The following is a 17,721-nucleotide window of genomic DNA, read 5'->3' on the forward strand; positions in this document are numbered from 1 at the left end:
ATTACAAATTTTAAGTTTTCAGAGTATATATACACACACACATATATATATATATATAGATTGTGAAAAATATTTTTCAGTAATGTTATGGAGTACAACGATACCCCCATTGTTTGTTTAGATACTTCTATGATGTCGCGTATGCGCGTGACGACGTAATTCGGTTCCATGTGATTTCATAATTCTTGGTTATACTACGCAGCGAGTCCTTCGATGAATGAAACGTAAAATAGGTTAGATTAGGTTTAATATATTAATATAAATTAATATAGTCGTCAGAGTGTCGTCAGTATATCTTAAAAAATAAATAACGCGATAAAAATTCGCCCAACAGTTGTTTAGTCTTTATTTTTATGGTATACTACTCTACAATGATTCTTATAGCATTTACGTATAATTTTTCCCGTTTAATATTTACAGGCTAGTACTTGCATGTAACATTTTTTTAAAGAAAGAGAATTAAGATATCACTTTGAGATGTCCAGTTTTCGGAATTCTTGCAACTTGTTAACAATAAGCGGGACTTTGGTACATTCTAATAGACTTTTTAATCTTACTTCACCTGTACGTTGTATATACACAAGTAAGTTTAAAGTAACCTTTGGCTTTGCCTAGTGATTTAATATTTTATCCACATTAGCTTATTGTCTATTCATATTTCAGGTATATTCTCTATTGATGATGTGTCCAAAACAGTGAAACAAGTGGAAAATCCAGCATATGTTCCAAAGACATACCGTAAGTTGTATTCTTTATCATTTAAATGTAATAAGACTGCATAGAAATGAAAATTAATAAATCTCTAGAAAATAACATTTTTTTACTTATTTTTGAACAGCATTCTCTAGCAATCCAGATGCACAGTCTCTAGAGACAAAGAGACATTTAAAATGGATGCTGCAGAAAGATATTCTGCGGCAAGATATGTTCCTGGTAGGCGCCCCTGGTACACGGAGGCGAGAACTAGCTCTTAGCTTTTTGGAGTTAACAGGACGAGAAATGGAATTTGTTGCACTGACCCGCGATACAACGGAAGCGGATCTGAAACAAAGGAGGGAAATAAAAAATGGCACTGTGTACTATCATGATCAAAGTGCAGTGAGAGCTGCGACGAATGGGCGGGTTCTTGTAATTGAAGGTGTGGAGAAGGCAGAAAGGAATGTGTTGCCTGTGTTAAATAATTTATTGGAAAATCGCGAGATGCATCTGGAGGATGGTAGATCTCTTATCCCGGCGGTGCGCTATGATAAGTTATTAAAGGTACTAATTCAATTATTACGTGGCAGTTTATCGCTTACGGAATCTTTTCTGATGAGTTAGCTAAGTCGTTGTGTTCAAGTACATAATTTGTGACGAAGAATATTGGTTCGCAGATACATACCAAAGCACAGTTAGACGCGTGGCATCTGGTACGAGTCAGCGAAGATTTCCTAGTGATAGCGTTGGGTCTACTGTCACCGCGATACCCTGGTTACCCGTTAGACCCACCACTGAGATCTAGATTCCAGGCTCGTTATGTTCCGCCAGCGCAGTTCGAGGTAAGTGTATATAAGCTGAGTTTACAGCTTTTAAAATACTAATAGATCAATTAGATTGCACGAAGGCATCGAGATATTGTATACCGCGCTGAGTTTCTCTTGGCGGTGTTACTCTTCCTGAGAAAACTATATTTGCGTATATAGAAAGGAATTAGAGTCGCAGCGTGGCTAGCGGGTAGAGCGGCAGATTCGTAATCCGGGAAATCACTGGAGTCGAATCTCGCTAGACCACTAAAAGGACTGCGCTCCTTATTTAGTGATATGAGGTAACCCTAAATGGAAAACTGAGTTCCGTCTTTCGTTAAACAGTGGGTCCACTCATGGCCCGCACCCGCCATGAAGTACCTCAGTGCGTACTGACTTATGTCAAATCGTTCACTCTTATGGCGATATAAATCGACTAAGCCCGGCTAGCAACCGATTTAGGGAATTTTTTTAAATATACTCACAGTTCTGGTAATCAGCCTCGGAACTAGATACGAACAGGGCATAAGTCCTACTAAAAGAAGAAGAAGAAGAAGAAGAAGAAGCGAATTAACATTTTAGAAAAGCCATTAAGCAACTTTATCATCATGTGTAGCGCACGACAGTCTTTTATTAAAACTTTATGCCAACGGTCAACTTTATCAGCAACTTGCGATCGTGTGCGGAGACGACGTTGCTATATTATTATTAAAATTGCCTCGTCTACGACACGGCGATTAAGACCACGAGTCCTGATTTATTTCTCAATTGCGCTTCTCGTGTACGACTATCAGATGTCGGCTATCAGATATCGCCGCTGAGATAGCGTAATACGCAGGAGCAGCAATCTAATCATTCACAGTGGCTGGTCTTCGGAGATAGTGTATCGTATAGTTATGCGATCACGCGTGTCGCAGGAGACGCTCGCACGATATAACTCGCAAAACTTTTGTCTGATTTATGGGGCCGGGGTGGCTGGCGTACCATTAGGCATGGGGTGCGGAGGTCGCACGAGAACCCCCCCGCGATCCGTCCATCCCTTCCGGTGCTTCTCTCGCTCGCATATAAACCGAGCTCGTGGCTGCGCCATGGTCACAGGCATCGTGGCTTGGATCGCGTGTCCCGAACAGTCGAAACCTTACCTGTCCTCCTGTTGTACGCCCGCGAGTCAATACGTCGTGATTCGAACGGACTTACGTGTCGGATCAGAAAGAAACGCAAGGCACCGCGTCGTGCTGCTTCTCCAAGTTTCAGAGTCCTCACTGACAGTGCGACCGCGCGTTACCCGCGATTGTCACGGATGTAATTATACTGTCGACTCATTTCGAGATCCTCCCGAAGTTTCGCGACGAAGGTGTCGTAACACGACGTCGTCCGCGAATTATTTCATCCTCGCTCGTGATTACCGAGGAACAGCGAAGAAATTACGCGGAGCTATTGGACTTTACTTTCGTTATTTCTTCTTCATCGCCGTGGGATTAATTCTGTGTCCTGAGAGAGACGCGTGAAACGAATGACGCATTGAGAGCCGAATTAGCGGCGCAGCGCTGAGTTATGTTTATTTATTGGACGGTGCGTTTATTTATTGGACAGATGCAATGTTATCGACGCTAAAGTCATTCATCGCACATGTCAGGCGCGAAGCTTCTTCTCTTGTTGAACTGGAAAGCTTGCTGTTTTTCGGATAATACCAGTAGAGAGTGTTATCATCCCTTCGCACCCTTCATGTACCGCGTTATGCCAGCTATATGGGCATCGTCAGAGAGACCTCTCTTCGTCCGGACAGTCTGGGTGGACGGTATGCGTCACACTGTCCTGTCGCCCGATGATCCTGTCGCTAATCCGCGACTGTGTCGGCGCGCGAGGACGTCCAAGGGGAAGAGCTCCCCTGCGACCCACCAGCAGACGGAGACGAGGCTGGATTGCTTGAACAGCTGCTTCACGAACCTGCACGTGGTGGTGGAGAAGAATTTCCCGGAGCGAGACAAGATCCCGCCGAGGATCGCGCGTAGACAGACGGCATCGTCCTGCACGAGAGTGTGCACCGAGAAGACCGGCGGCTTCCTAAAGATCTACGTGAATGACGTGGACAAGTTGGACGAGAATCGTGAGCGTTACCGGACGTTGGAGAAGGAAGAGACGACTGTCGTCGCGGCAGACGAGCCCGTCCTCGACTACGGCAGCGATGTCGGGCGATCCTTGTGCCTGCGACGACACGCGTTCTCCGCTGTGATGGCACCCAAGCAGGATGACAGATCGTCCAGCGCGCACTGGAACCCGCTGTCCGAGAGAGTGATGCAGTGGCTGGATCTGTCCGGAAGGACGCAGGACTACGAGGCCGAATCAGAGGACAGCTCGAGGCTTGAGGACGATCGGCGATGGAGCGTTGTCAGGAGCAGGAGGCATCATTTTCCGCAGAGACGTGAGAACTCGGTCTTCGTGACTAGGGAACGTATAGCTGTACAGAATTACAAGCTGCAGAAGAACCACAAGTTGGAGTGCCTGATGAAAGCCACTGACAACGACGAGGCGAGACTCGCGCAGAAGAAATCGCCCAAGATAAAGGGCGATGCGCGGACGGGGCAGGACGAGGCTCGAAAGGACGAGAGCCCCGTTCTTCGCGTATCGTTAGATGACTCCTCGAAGACTCGACTGTTGAACACCGAAGAGAACGATTCGAAGAACGACGAGGTCGAGTCGCGGGACGGCCTCTTGGCCGTGTGGTCTCCGCCCGGCCGGTTGCAGCTGCACATTGTTATGCCGAACTTTGCTTCTGTCGAGAAACGTGCATCCTCGTTGGAGTCGCTGGTCTGTGATTGAGTGCGATGAGGAATATGAAAATTAATGAACGCGGCCCACTTGGTTTCCGCGTGATTTATCAATCACAGTCAATTGATACTCGTTGCACCGTCGTCGATCTCTCGACATCGCATCGCTGCGATAAGTTTTGCGCTCGTAAGAGAGACAACGCTATTAAGGATATTCAATGATTGTTTATACATATTATCAAAGTGACAGTGCGTGAGGACTTGGTATATTCCAGGCCCTTCGAAGCGCGATAATAGCTTCGACGCCGAGACGCGATTTGACGAATACTCGCCGAAGTGCGAGGCATCCCACCGAGCTACGTAAAATCTATATGACGTTATGAAATTATATTATTATATATTATTACCTTTTTAATTCAGTTGGATTGATCATTGCTCGCTTTACTATCAGCTTTTAAGGTGAGTGTCTCAATTTGTGATTACACTCGGTTCTCTCAGTAAATCATTTGATGCGAATTCATATTTATCCTGAATTGTCCTTACGTATGTCCTTACTCTAAATTGTGTGCAGCAAGTTCCTTATATCGGTTGCAAGTTTTGAATAAAATTAAAAGTTGCAATAAGCGCGCGCTTATTGTGCGTCATAACTACAAACATACCGCTGACGACAGTCAAACAATTACTCGCCGACGGCTTGGAAGTTGATGGTTAATATCAAATATCTCTTTTTGTTCGTCTCTTTACGCAGTTATCCTTCGAGGCTCCTGGTCTCTGGCCGTGGAACTTTTGATCGGTGACGTCAGAAGCGAGAAAACGTACGTCGAAATTCTTACGTACTATTTGCAAATAAGAAGATATTTGTATTTAAGAATACTTTAGATTGCTAGAACATACTTATAAAATGTTCCGAACATTATGTTTCTTGAAAATTAATCAGCAACCGTAAAATGACTAATAGAGATTATTAATTGGTCATACGGAATAATTGCACATGTGCATGCGACTAGGCCTCAAATTACAATCATTTTGTGGTCGTTGATTGACTTAAGTAAGAAGTACGATACGTTCGGAGCATTTTACAAATATGCTCTAGCGACCTGATTTTATTTTTTCATACAAATATCTTCTTGTTTGGAAATGCCATACAAGAATTTTCAATTGCCATTTCGCGCTTCCAATATGGCCGCGGCGAGCATCCAGGAGATTTAACTTTTTCAAAACTAAGCTGCCCGAATAGAGAAACGAAACTAAACTGTCATGTCACTAAATAATACTTCAATTATTTGTGAGAAAACATAAATAAATTATAACCTTCCTACGAATCAGGAAAATATAACAATTAAAGTTCCAAATGTTTAAGTTTTCCGACAAAATCAACTTTGTGTATTTAGCTAAGTACTATACTTTCGCACCTGTGAACTTAGCTCAATAATATACTTCTAATTCATTAATTTATTTTCCTGGTGAGGTTACGAGGTCGTTAATCAGAATATTCATCTCATACGAGTTTTCGAGGCTTTCAAAATGTTTTATCAAACGCATGTTTGTTGCGAAGAACTGAAATAATCTCGCTTGCAGGGGATGTGACGTCACAAAAAATCAATATACGATATTCAGAAAATATTACTTTCTTTATTCGGATTCATTCCGCGATATATTCCGATATTCCGCAATAAATAACGCCATGAGTTACTCCGCGTCGAGAGTTAATCCGAAGCCGTGATGCAAACCCGTTATTGCGCGCCGCGGAAATTGGAGTCGACGGCGACGTCGCCTTGTTTTATGCTGTTCGAAAACTGAATAGAACTTAGTTAAAACAACTCGTGGGAAAGATTACTTAAAACTTCAAAATAATTACACGGCATAGAGCATTTAAATCGTTTCTCGTGCAACGAATATTATCCGTCACGAAGCGCGGTGTACATATTAGTCCGAGAAAATTGCTGTCACGCGCAGAAACGAGCCGAAAAATACATATCAGGGAGGGGGGGTTTATGAATGTAACATAGAAATAGAACAAGACTCATGTCCGCCGACGTAGGAAACTACATCACCGTTTCGCTCGTTTATTTAAAATCACGCGGAAGAGCGTCGGCGGATTCGGCTTTTTGCTCGAAGCTCTTCCTTTCCTCTTCCTTTTTGAGAGCGGAAAGCACGAAAAAATGATACATTTCTTGTCGTTATATCATGCAATTATAAAGTTACATCGTGTCCAGCTTCGTGCTGGATCCTATTTTTGCGAATCGTGTCGGCCATGACTTCGTTGACTTATGCGGCACCTTTGCGAAACGCGATTGTCACTGTAATGGAAAATGGAAATAAACACGGACCGTGTATTCGAGGCCGCAGCCATATAATATTCCCCAGCGTCTATTATCGAGGCAATAAAACTTGGTTGGCGAAATAAGGGTGCGCGATCATCCGTTTTCTACATACACGGTATCACCGTTTAATAATCAATCATCGCAAAAGTCGGCGCGTTAAAATGGAAGTGTGACTTCGCCGCTAATGGATGGACGATTACGGAAAAATATCGCGGCAATTTAAGTTTGCCATGATTCATTCTCGAGAATTATCATGGCGAGTAACAGATGTGCGCGGCTGAATTTAGAAATTTTTCCTGAGTCTATTGTGTGTGTCTCTTAATTTTATTTATTTAATAATTATTTAATAATTTATTTACCAAGTTAATTTTTCATCGGACGCACTGATATACAATCTAATTGTCTGACACCGTGAAGCACCAAACGGCGCGATAGCGACTTTTCAGTTGATGCAATTGCCTTGCCCGTATGTGCCGGCGTCGCACAATGGGGCCAGATGACATTTTTTGGTTCAAAATTCTTTAGAGACCTGAATTCCCAACCGATCATCGGCATCAATGGATGAGGTTGATCCTGAATAAATTCCAAAGAGATCTGTCTAGCTGAAATTTTGAAAAAATTATCGCTTCAGGGTTCATAGGTTTAGAGTTTGTCTTAAAAGTTTCGAGGCTCGAACTTAATGTTTTATAGCTGAATATTCAACATCGAGTATTATTAAGTTCTCGAGCTATGGTTAGATTGGGTTCTTGGACTATTTAGAGCTCTTAATACATACGGCGTCATGTATCCACGAGCTAAAAAGTTCTCGGATTGATAGATTTCCAGGTTGATGGGCTTAAGACTCAAAATCCCTCGGTTTTGTGCTTAACAGGTCTATATTTGATGTTTTTATATTTTGGGCGTATGAGTTTTGAGATAATAGGTTTCTGCTTCAAGATCGATCAATATCGAGGTGTCTGTTGATTGGTTTCATAGTTTCAATCCGCTGAATACGCTATTAGATAGAAATAAGTATCGAATAATGAGTATTTCACAAGTTTCTCGCGTTTAACGATAATTTTGCCTCTTCTGGGGCTAGTAATTCGAGAAAAGAATTTTTTTCAAATTTTGGCAAGACAGATCTCTTCGGAATTTATTCAGGATCAACATCATCCATTGGTGTCGATGATCGGTTGGAAATTCAGGTCTCTAGAGAATTTTGAATAAAAAAATGTCATCTGTGGCGCCACTGTGCGTCGTGTCATTATTATTATTATTATTATTACATTTTCGTGGGATGAAGGCGGGGACTGCACATAAATCTAGAATAGTTGTTAAATTAGTAAGGATTCTCTGTCTCGGTGTATCATAATACCGGTATTATGTTTGATCTCTCGAGCGCGAGTGCATTGAACCACAGAAATTGCCGGAAATGGAGAATCGCGTGTCCGCGGAACAGGCAGTTAATGGGCATGACAGAGACCCGGTGACACTTCTTCGCGGAGGAAGTCGCCGCGAACTTATCCGAGGCCGCGCTGTGTGCGCACGATTAGCCCTGCTTTCATCACGACGGCGCTTTCGCGGGTGCGGTCGTTGATCTTATCTCGCGACGTGCTTGAAGTCGGCGCGATATGTATTCGATATGTCAGGATGTAGAAGAACAAACGTGCGAATAATCGCTGCCGAAGAGAGCTACCGAAGAGCGCTTCGGCAGAATTCATTTTCCATTTCTTCTATTTTCGCGGCGGGTTTCGGCGACGGTCACGGAAACCACATTTCCGCCGACGCTGCAATTACGGCTGATCGAGGGCTCGAGATTATAAGCGGCCGGGCCGATTGAAAGTTTTCGATGGAAATTCCGAGGGTGGGCGGTGATCTCGCGCGCGGCTTCCGTGTCGAGTGGTAGTTATTCAGGTGCTCAGGCGCGCAATGTTGGAAAGCTCTCGGTGTTAATCACTCTCTTTGGGAGGGGCGGGGGGGGGAGGAGAGGGACCGTTCTCTCTCCGTGCGAATCGCGGTATAACATTCCTCATGTTGCGTGCTGCTATGTGGGCTATGCGACTTACGAGAAGGCGGAAGTAATGGGGAAGATAATTCCGCCCCGCTTTGCTGAATTCGAGTGGTTCAACGCGTTGCGGATAGACCATTAAGTAACGTTAAATATGTTACGCAACACCGCCGTAAACTTGCGCGCGGTATAGCGGTTCGGAACTTCCGTCGCGTCGGTCGAATGACTGCCGCGAGTGCAGCGTCGCGAGTGCGCGGAATGTCATTAAGCCGCGAGGTTCCCGGAAAGCGCGTTATTAAGCGACGTTATTAAGCGTTAGTTGGATGTGCTTACTTAATGACCGTAATCCGCAAAAGTCCATTCGCTCCTTCCGGCATGAGACGATTAAAGATTCACGGTGAAATCCGCCACAACGCATTCTTGCTCCGTAGAAAATTGAAATAATCCGCGCGCAATTTTGCCGGGAGGATCATTTAGTTGGGATTGTTTGTTCGAATTCGTCGTGCTGTACGCCACATCAGAATCCTTGCAGATTTTTATTTTGGCGTCCTATAGATATATACAGGGTGCCAAATTTCAAACGTAACAGGTAAAAATTCTCGAAAACTATGAAAGATATTAAAAAAAGCTAAAACACGTGTTCCATGATTTCGAAGGAGAAAGAGAATGGCATTATCAGTTTTTTATTTGAAGGGCATTTTCAGGGTCAGTTGAACGTCAACTTAATTTTTTAAGATAGAAAGCCCAATTTTTTATTATATCCTCTTTTTCTAGCAATTAATTTGAAGAACTTTTGTCTGAAACATTTTTTTATTTGCCTAATATTTTTTGAAATACTTAAGGAAAACTTGGTAACTTTTTCAACATTTAACTTACGATATCTCGCTAACTATTTGTCGAAAGAAAAATAGCATTAGACTTTTTTATTTTATTTACTATCAGGAATATATTACTAATTAAGGATGAGCCCTAACTAAGTTACAGTACTATTATAGTAATAGTTGTAGAAAAAGAAGATATAATAAAAAATTGGGCTTTCTATTTAAAAAAATTAAGTTGACCTTCAACTGACCTTGAAAATGCCCTCCAAATAAACTGATAATGCCATTCTCTTTCCCCTTCGAAATCATGGAACACGTGTTTTAACTTTTTTTAATATCTTTCATAGTTTTCGAGATTTTTTACCTGTTACGTTTAAAATTTAGTACCCTGTATATTACAATCTGCCGCATCAGTAACATTCAGTAATAGATATAAGAAAATTAATACAATCTTGAAGGGTATATGTCGACCTAACGAGACGAGAAGGATCTGTCAGTTGAACAGATCCTGGGCTATTTTTCTTTTAGGTCTTCGTGTTTTGTTCTCTTTCCTCCTAAGGGGAGCTGCAAGTGTGTTCGGGTGGTTTTCCAATCGAAGAATGTAATTCTGACTGAATCTCTTTATCTCATCCTTAACAAGGGAGATGTTTAGGTCTCAAGATCTTTATCACACACCTGGACCTCTAATTCCTCTAATTCTTCTTCAAGGAACGATTGGACGCGCTGAAAAGGTTAGCGCCGAGCATAGACGCCGGCAACTTGTCGCAATTATTGTCGTGCGCCTACGCGTTAGTCAGTCAGGAAGCTGTCGCTATAGGCTTGCCGGACTTTCCCCTGGACAATCTGTCGTCAGCTATTATGATTCTGGTAAATATCATCCTCGCAGAAATCGGTTGAATCCCATCGATTTCAGCACTAATTTCGCACGTTTTGCTTTACGCAGGACCAAAGTCCGGACTTGTCATTGTACGACGTATTCTATAGGCTTTATCCGTACAAATTGTTTCTGGGCAAGGAAGGCCAGAGCGCGGTGGAGGATATCCTCGGTACCTTCAGCGTGTTGGATGACGCTTCAAAAATGGCTACTGTTAACAACAAAATAAGCGCTACCAAGCAAACCTACAATCTCTCGGAGATTAGCATAAAGCGCGATAACGCGGAAACGTGCTTTCACGTAAGCTACCAGCATTACCGATCTGTATTTGCCGTGTGTTATCGATTCTTATCGTTTGACACTACAACTATCAAGCAGTCAGAAATGACCAGTTTGTAATTTCCTACAAAAATTACTCAAACTCTTACACGACGATGCGCGTTGTTCAGCTTGTGTTCAGTAGAAAAAGCTGCTTTGCAACTGTAAAGTAAAATTAGTGAATCCGATCGACGATAACTTTGTCGTTAATCTTGGTTGAGTCTAAAGACATGCACCAATCAGATTCACGAGTGTTACGACAGTCGCAAAGCGGCTTTCTCTACCGGACGCAGGTATTTTATATCTTTAACGGACTTTGAGTAATACTAAAAGAAACAAATTAACGTTTCGTCCTTGTTACAATGTATCTCCTCAGGAACCTGTCATTTCAGCCGCCCTGGTGGAAATATAAATCGCGTTAATTGCCTCGGTGATTCTGATGTCAAGTTCTAAATCTGTCCTTCATACGTATAGGTCTCTTGTGGCGCGAATCAATTGTCTGATGGCGTGAACTGTGATATGTATATAGAGACTAGTTATCAGAACAATTTGTTGGCGAGCATGCTGAAGTCACATTTGACATCCGATTTCTGTTTAATCGGGCCGAAAGGCTGCGGCAAGTCCACCACCGTTCGACGTTTCGCTGATTTATTAGGCTATCAAGTGGAACCTATAGTGCTTTATCAGGCAAGTTATCGTCTCTCAAGTACTTTTTATCAAGCATGGCATGTAGCTCTATATGTCGCCAGTCGTTTCGTTTTCTCCTCTCTTTTCCATTATATCTTTCCCCCTCGTTTGTCTTCGTCGCGAAGGTAACGAGAGAAACGAAAAAGTTACTCGCGCAATGGCGCTGCAGCAGTTCGCTTTGAAACAGTTGAAATATTTTCTTAGGATATGACTTCTAGGGACCTGATACAACAACGGACTACGTCACCTAACGGCGACACGGTCTGGCAAAACTCGCCGTTGGTTGACGCGGCCCTCCATGGCAAATTGGCCGTATTAGATGGAATCCATAGGATTCACTCTAGTACCTTGGCTATAATTCACAGGTAACTCGCTCGCTCTCGAGACTCGATAGATGCGTGTTTCTGGATGATGCACAAAGTGATGTCGTGTTTGGTCCCCGCAGATTAGTCCACGATCGGGAGTTGCAGTTGCACGACGGCAAGCGGCTCCTGCGAGCCGATCGCTATAACCAGATCAAGAAAGAGCTCCGTAACTGCTCCGACGAGCAGATGCGGCGCGACGTCGGAATCCTGCGAATCGACCCCGCCTTCAGGCTGATAGCCTTGGCCGAGCCGCCGATCGTGAACAGCTCGTCCGGGCAATGGTTGAATGCCGAATTGCTCAGCTTGTTCCTCTTCCACGAAATGCGACCGCTCGATCAGCACGAGGAGATTCATATCATAAGCTCGAAGGTGATTATTACGGTTGGCGAAGTGTTCTCGTCCCCGAGTAAGTTCTCTCAGTGAAACGCTCTGTTGCAGTTCGGAGAACCCAGCCGAGCGTTGCTGAGTATTGTAGAGTTGGCGCATGTACTACGTTCATCCCCTGACCCGACTCTACAGTCCCTCGCTGGATCGCTCAGCACCCGGCAGCTATTACGAATCGCTGAACGAATGCATAGGTTTCGTTTAGACGACGCCTACGACGCGGTGCAGCGTGCATGTCTGGCGCGTTTCTTGCCGGCGATTGCGAAGCAAGCCCTTGAGGATTGCTGCCGCCGGTTAGATATCGTCCGGTCTTCATCGCCAACAGACTTCAAAATCGAGTACACAGTCACAGAAGATACTGTGAGGATTGGAAGCACCACACTTGATCGATATCACACCGCGATTCTCACCAAAATACCAGACATTTTATTTTACGACGTGCCGGAACACGTGGCGCTGTTAGAGAAACTGCTCCAGGACTTCAGTCTGGGCCAAAATCTGCTGTTGGTCGGCAATCAGGGCGTCGGCAAGAACAAAATTGTCGACCGATTGTTGCAGCTGTTAAATAGGCCACGTGAATATATACAACTTCACAGAGATACTACCGTTCAAACCCTGACCTTACAACCTATGGTTAGAAATGGGAGAGTTGTATACGAAGATTCTTCATTGGTACAAGCCGTGAAACTGGGCCGCGTCCTCGTTGTCGACGAGGCGGACAAAGCGCCCACTCACGTGACTTGTATATTGAAGGTACGTATAATATAGCCTGACAACTATTACAACCGCTGCACTTTGTCACTCCATAAATTGTAAGAGAGCAACCTGTCATTTTCAGACTCTGGTGGAATCCGGTGAAATGATTCTGTCAGACGGGAGGCGAATCGTTTCCCACACGAGCGGCAGCGTAGCAGCTAATACTAACAACATACTTATGCATCCGGACTTTAGGATGATAGTGTTAGCGAACCGACCGGGTTTCCCGTTCCTGGGCAATGACTTTTTCGGAGCACTGGGTGATCTTTTCAGTACACATTCCGTCGATAACCCAAGCAAGCAGAGCGAAATTCACTTGTTGAAGCAATATGGTCCGCATGTTGACGAGCGAGTGATCAACAAATTAGTGAGAGCCTTCGGCGAATTGAGGAGCATGGCTGATCAAGGTCTGGTTTCGTATCCTTACTCGACTCGAGAAGTGGTCAACATAGTCAAACATTTGGAGGTGAGTTAAGACGAGACTTTCGGTTGATGATGGTATACGATTGACGATATATCTTTCCACAATGTGTTGTAGAAATTTCCAAATGAACCGTTGGCCAACGTGGTGCGCAATGTCTTCGACTTCGACCGGTACAGTCAGGAAATATATGATGCTCTGGTCACTGTATTGCACAAGCATGGGATTCCCGTTGGAACAAACCCGACTAATATCGCTTTAGCTAAGGAGTAAGCTAATTTTTACGTATGCCTTGAATTCTTGTGATATGTGCAATCAAGCGAACAGGCGCTAGCATTAGGAAGATATATTGATGAGTTTAGGACCTTGTGATTTCACTTTTAGTTTTTATAACTTTTTTACAAATTTTATGTTTACAATGGCTTCGTTGTTGTCAGTGTTTTGACCCTATGAGTAAAAGAACGAGAGAAATAAAAACTAGATATCGCAATGCCCCCCCTCCTTTTCTCCATTGCAGAATATCTTTACCCGAGATGAAGATCTGCGGTAGTTGGAACGTCCTCGTTGAATTTGAGAGCGTACCCATTCAGGGAAGGTACGTTAAATTAAAGTCACCGGTGTTCCCGGCGCAGAACGACCGAACTCTGGATCGAGTTGAAGCTAGATCGGCTTGGTTCACGGAACTGCAGAGTTACTGGACGATACCAGTTAGCGAAAACAGTACAGTGACTGCTTTAACGGTCGCGAGTGGAAGTAAAGGGGATGGTACGGATGATGGGATACATGTTCTCACGACGAACCCGTTGAGCGTATTTAGCATGACTCCGGAATTCGAACAGATACGCGAGACGTCGTTAGAGGGCTTGATAAGTCCTTCCAGGGGCAACGTGCCGTATTATAACATGACGGTTGACAAACTCGGGAACGTTTTGGTTCACGAAGAAACTGTAAGTAACACTCGAAGGAGAAACAAAACAAGAGAAAATACCCGTCGTTTGCCGTGAAGCATATCAAATTTGATTCACTGGTTTTTAGAGTAACTCTGCACTCGTACTAAACGTAAACGACGGTTCTGTTCGGGAACTGCAGACCTCATCGTTCCTGGATGTCGCCAGCGATAAAATATCAAGCGCCTTCAGACTCGCGAGTGGTCCTCACTGGAAGATGAAGGCGAATTTATTGTCGTCGCATAATCTGCTCGTCTTCTTCACGTATGGCCAAAATAAGGTCGACGTTGTCAATCTACAAACCATGCTCGCTTATTCGATGAACCTACCATGCGACATCGAGTCGCTGTTGCTCGCCTCCGACAGCAAGTGGTTGATTCAGGATATGTCGAAGAACAAGTACGTCCTCACGAAATCTTCGGACGACGACCCGTGCCCTAGCGTCTTGCGCGAGCTGAACGAATCGAACAGCACGTACTTGAAGGCCGGCAGTGTCCTGAGCTGTGGCAAGAGCAGTCTGTCAGAAGCCGATCTGAGTGCGGCTCTGCAGCAGAGAATCAACTCTCCGAATAGAATCATAGTTACCGATAACACATACGCCGGCATAGCGATTGGTTTTCCCGATTTAGACAGCTCCAACTATCTGCACTTTTGGCCGAGGAAGAGGAGGACGCGCAGCTTTATGACGCCTATCGTCACACAGCACGGGCAAGTGATCAGAACGGTTTCGCCCGATCAAGTTCCCGACGAAGTTTATCCCGAGGATAGGAAACATACAGGGATTTCCGGTTACTTGGAAATAGTCGATATTGTATACCGCAAACTGCGCTATATACCTATTCCGGAGTAAGTATGTATACACGCGCGGTAGAGTTTATATCATGGGAGATTTTCATCAAGAAGAGTATATTTTGTTTCTTTTTTTTTTTTAATACGCTCGAACAATAGTATCGATTGAACGAGAGATATGTTCCAATGCTGTCGTGCGTGCGTTTATTCCCGGTAAAACTAAGAGACCCACTCCACCCTTTTCATGTATAGACCGGTCAATGTCTCGCCACTGACGCAATGGCTGTACTCGAAAGATCTTCCGCTTTATGCATCGCTTATGTCGAACGAAGGTCTTGTCACAATAGACGCCGGTGGCTGTGTTCGCTTATGGGAGACATCCATTACGAATATAGAAAAGTCGTTAGGCGCGTGGCGCAAAATGGTCAGCAGCGGCGAGGAAAAGTTGCAGATTACTAAGGAGAGGTATTCGGGCTTGGATGTGAGCGGGCCGAAGCACGGGAAAGTCGATGAAAAGAACGAACCTCACGTGGGCGGCAATACCTGGGCCGGAGGAACCGGAGGTACGAATGAAACAACACGATAAGGATAATATTCGATCTGATACTCAAGCTTAGTACCCGTCCTCTATGAATTTGTTTCCGTCATTTTGTGAACTGGGATGAGTCAACAATGTTGGTCATTATTGATTTATTTCTGTTCACGAAGCATTGTTCAATATTGTTGATTCACACTTCAATCCACAAAACGTCAGAAACAAATCCACGAAGGATTTGCAGTATCAATCCAAAAGTCAGATCAAACATGTGTTCGTGCAGAACATTTTTCTAGAAGCTATTAATATTCTTGCACTGAAAAAGCACCATATTGTGATACTTTTTAAGTGCAAGCTCGTTTGGTCAAGATACACTCATATCATTCAAAACATTCAAAACATTTTATGGGAAAGTATTTTACGCGCAATATAAATTTTCTCATTGCAGCGTTCATTAATTGTAATATATAAATTTGTACTTTGCTATAAACAGATCCTAGTTAGATCCACATTGTGAAGATTCAAAATATCAAATAAGGATAGTACGCGCGAGAAATTATATTCCAGGTCGAGATACGGCGGGTTTAGGCGGCAAAGGAGGACCTTATCGTCTGGACGCTGGGCACACGGTGCACCAGCTTAGCGACGAGGAGAAGAATGCGGTGCCGGAACACGTAAAGAAAGCCGCCCGTGAGATGGGTCTTCGTGCGTTCAAGCAGCGACTCAAGGATATCCGAATGAGCGAGTACGACCACAAAATGTACAGTCAGTTCAGCGATGCCGTTTCTAGTCAAGTGCAGGCCTTGAGAGTCATCTTGGGTGAGCGAATGCTAAGCCGGTGAATCTGTCTCTTCGCAGAAACCGACGATAACCTTCATCGCGCGTGTTTCGCGCGTGTGTCATTTATAGGCACGCTACAGGCTAAAAGCAACGAGCGACAGTGGTGTAGGCACCAGACGTCCGGCGAGCTAGACGATACGAAATTAATTGAAGGATTAACGGGTGAGAAAACAATTTACCGACGCAGGGCGGAGAAAGAGCCGGAAGTTGGCGCTCCGCAATTAAAGCCGAAGCGATTGAAACTGGTGGTGGATGTGTCCGGTAGCATGTACAGATTCAATGGCTATGACGGCCGGCTTGATCGCGAGCTGGAAGCCTGTGTCATGGTAATGGAGGCTTTAAGCGGCTACGAGGGAAAGTTTCAGTACGATATTGTCGGCCATTCCGGCGACGATTACCGTATTGTCTTTGTCGATCATATGGAACCGCCGACGGATAATAAGCGGAGGCTAGCGGTGATTAAGGTAATTACATTTATTTGTACTTCTCTCCCTTTCTCTCTCCCTCTCTCTCTCTCTCTTTCTCCCTCTCTCTCTCTCTCTCTCTCTTTCTCTCTCTCTCTCTCTCTCTCTCTCTCTCTCTCTCGTAAAAGGCTATATTATGCGATTAAAAATCATGAACTCGTTAAAACCCTCACAGACAATGCATGCTCATTCGCAATTTTGCTTGTCCGGCGATAATACATTGGAGGCAACGCAGCACGCAATTGCAAGCTTGGCGAAAGAGGATTCCGACGAGTCCATCGTGGTTGTTCTCTCGGACGCGAATCTGGAACGTTATGGTATTTCTCCTGAACGATTCGCGAGAGTATTAATGTCCAACGCGGACGTGAATGCTTACGCTATATTCATCGGATCACTGGGCGACCAAGCGACCAGGTAATATCAAATCGTATAGCAATAAAAAATAATCTGTACTTTCATCAGTCGTTCCTTTGTACCGTGAATGCGATTGAGATGTACATTGGTATATTTGTATCCTTTCCAGGCTGATGAAGAAAATGCCCTCAGGTCGCGCGTTTGTGTGCATGGACCTTAAGAATATACCGCGAATCCTACAGCAGATATTCACTGCGTCAGTTTTAAGTACGACGAAGGCAACTTGACGCACATTGGTTTTAGAGAGAATAATTTTACATAAAACGACAGCTAGTTATCTTGGCTACATCTTTTTATACATGACGTATATGTGCAATTATGTGATACATACAGATACGTGATACAGTCACGTTCGTATGATCACTGTAAATCTCTGTAAATAAAAATTTTCTAATTTTAGGTATAAATAAGCGTTCCTCCATATCACGAGTAGGTAGTATAGCCTCGTTGAAATCGCATGTTAAGTAGAAGATACACGCACACGGCACTGGCTGCTCTCATCGACGACCGTCATATGTACGCTAC

At 44.2% G+C, this 17,721-nt stretch overlaps 1 protein-coding gene across 2 annotated transcripts; it reads left to right on the top strand.

The window, feature by feature from the left end:
- Positions 1–136: 136 nt before the first annotated feature.
- On the top strand, positions 137–17,589 carry c12.2 (von Willebrand factor A domain-containing protein c12.2). 2 transcript variants are annotated; one of them, XM_011149540.3, is made up of 20 exons: positions 137–233; positions 421–583; positions 664–738; positions 839–1,260; positions 1,374–1,538; positions 10,111–10,269; positions 10,346–10,576; positions 11,069–11,281; positions 11,486–11,646; positions 11,727–12,015; positions 12,085–12,783; positions 12,869–13,252; positions 13,325–13,476; positions 13,725–14,154; positions 14,243–15,000; positions 15,196–15,506; positions 16,046–16,297; positions 16,388–16,782; positions 16,958–17,196; positions 17,306–17,589. In XM_011149540.3, exons 2-20 carry the CDS (start codon positions 478–480, stop codon positions 17,421–17,423), a joined length of 5,559 nt encoding a protein of 1,852 aa, XP_011147842.2. In that variant the 5' UTR covers positions 137–233; positions 421–477; the 3' UTR covers positions 17,424–17,589. The 2 variants fall into 2 exon arrangements, with proteins under 2 accessions (XP_011147842.2, XP_025155897.1); XM_025300112.1 differs by lacking the exons at positions 137–233; positions 421–583; positions 664–738; positions 839–1,260; positions 1,374–1,538 and adding an exon at positions 4,016–4,729 and having other exon boundaries at positions 17,306–17,588.
- The last annotated feature ends 132 nt before the right edge of the window (positions 17,590–17,721 follow it).

This window comes from Harpegnathos saltator, unplaced genomic scaffold (genome assembly GCF_003227715.2).
Source record: "Harpegnathos saltator strain DR-91 unplaced genomic scaffold, Hsal_v8.6 scaffold33, whole genome shotgun sequence".
Lineage (NCBI taxonomy): Eukaryota > Metazoa > Arthropoda > Insecta > Hymenoptera > Formicidae > Harpegnathos > Harpegnathos saltator.

Excerpts from the sequence above, each read along its gene's own strand:
- c12.2 (XM_011149540.3), top strand. The coding sequence starts at position 478 with ATGTCCAGTTTTCGGAATTCTTGCAACTTGTTAACAATAAGCGGGACT. Across the intron at positions 584-663 it reads TGTACGTTGTATATACACAA|GTATATTCTCTATTGATGAT; the intron begins GTAAGTTTAAAG and ends TTCATATTTCAG. Across the intron at positions 16,783-16,957 it reads GGAGGCTAGCGGTGATTAAG|ACAATGCATGCTCATTCGCA; the intron begins GTAATTACATTT and ends AAACCCTCACAG.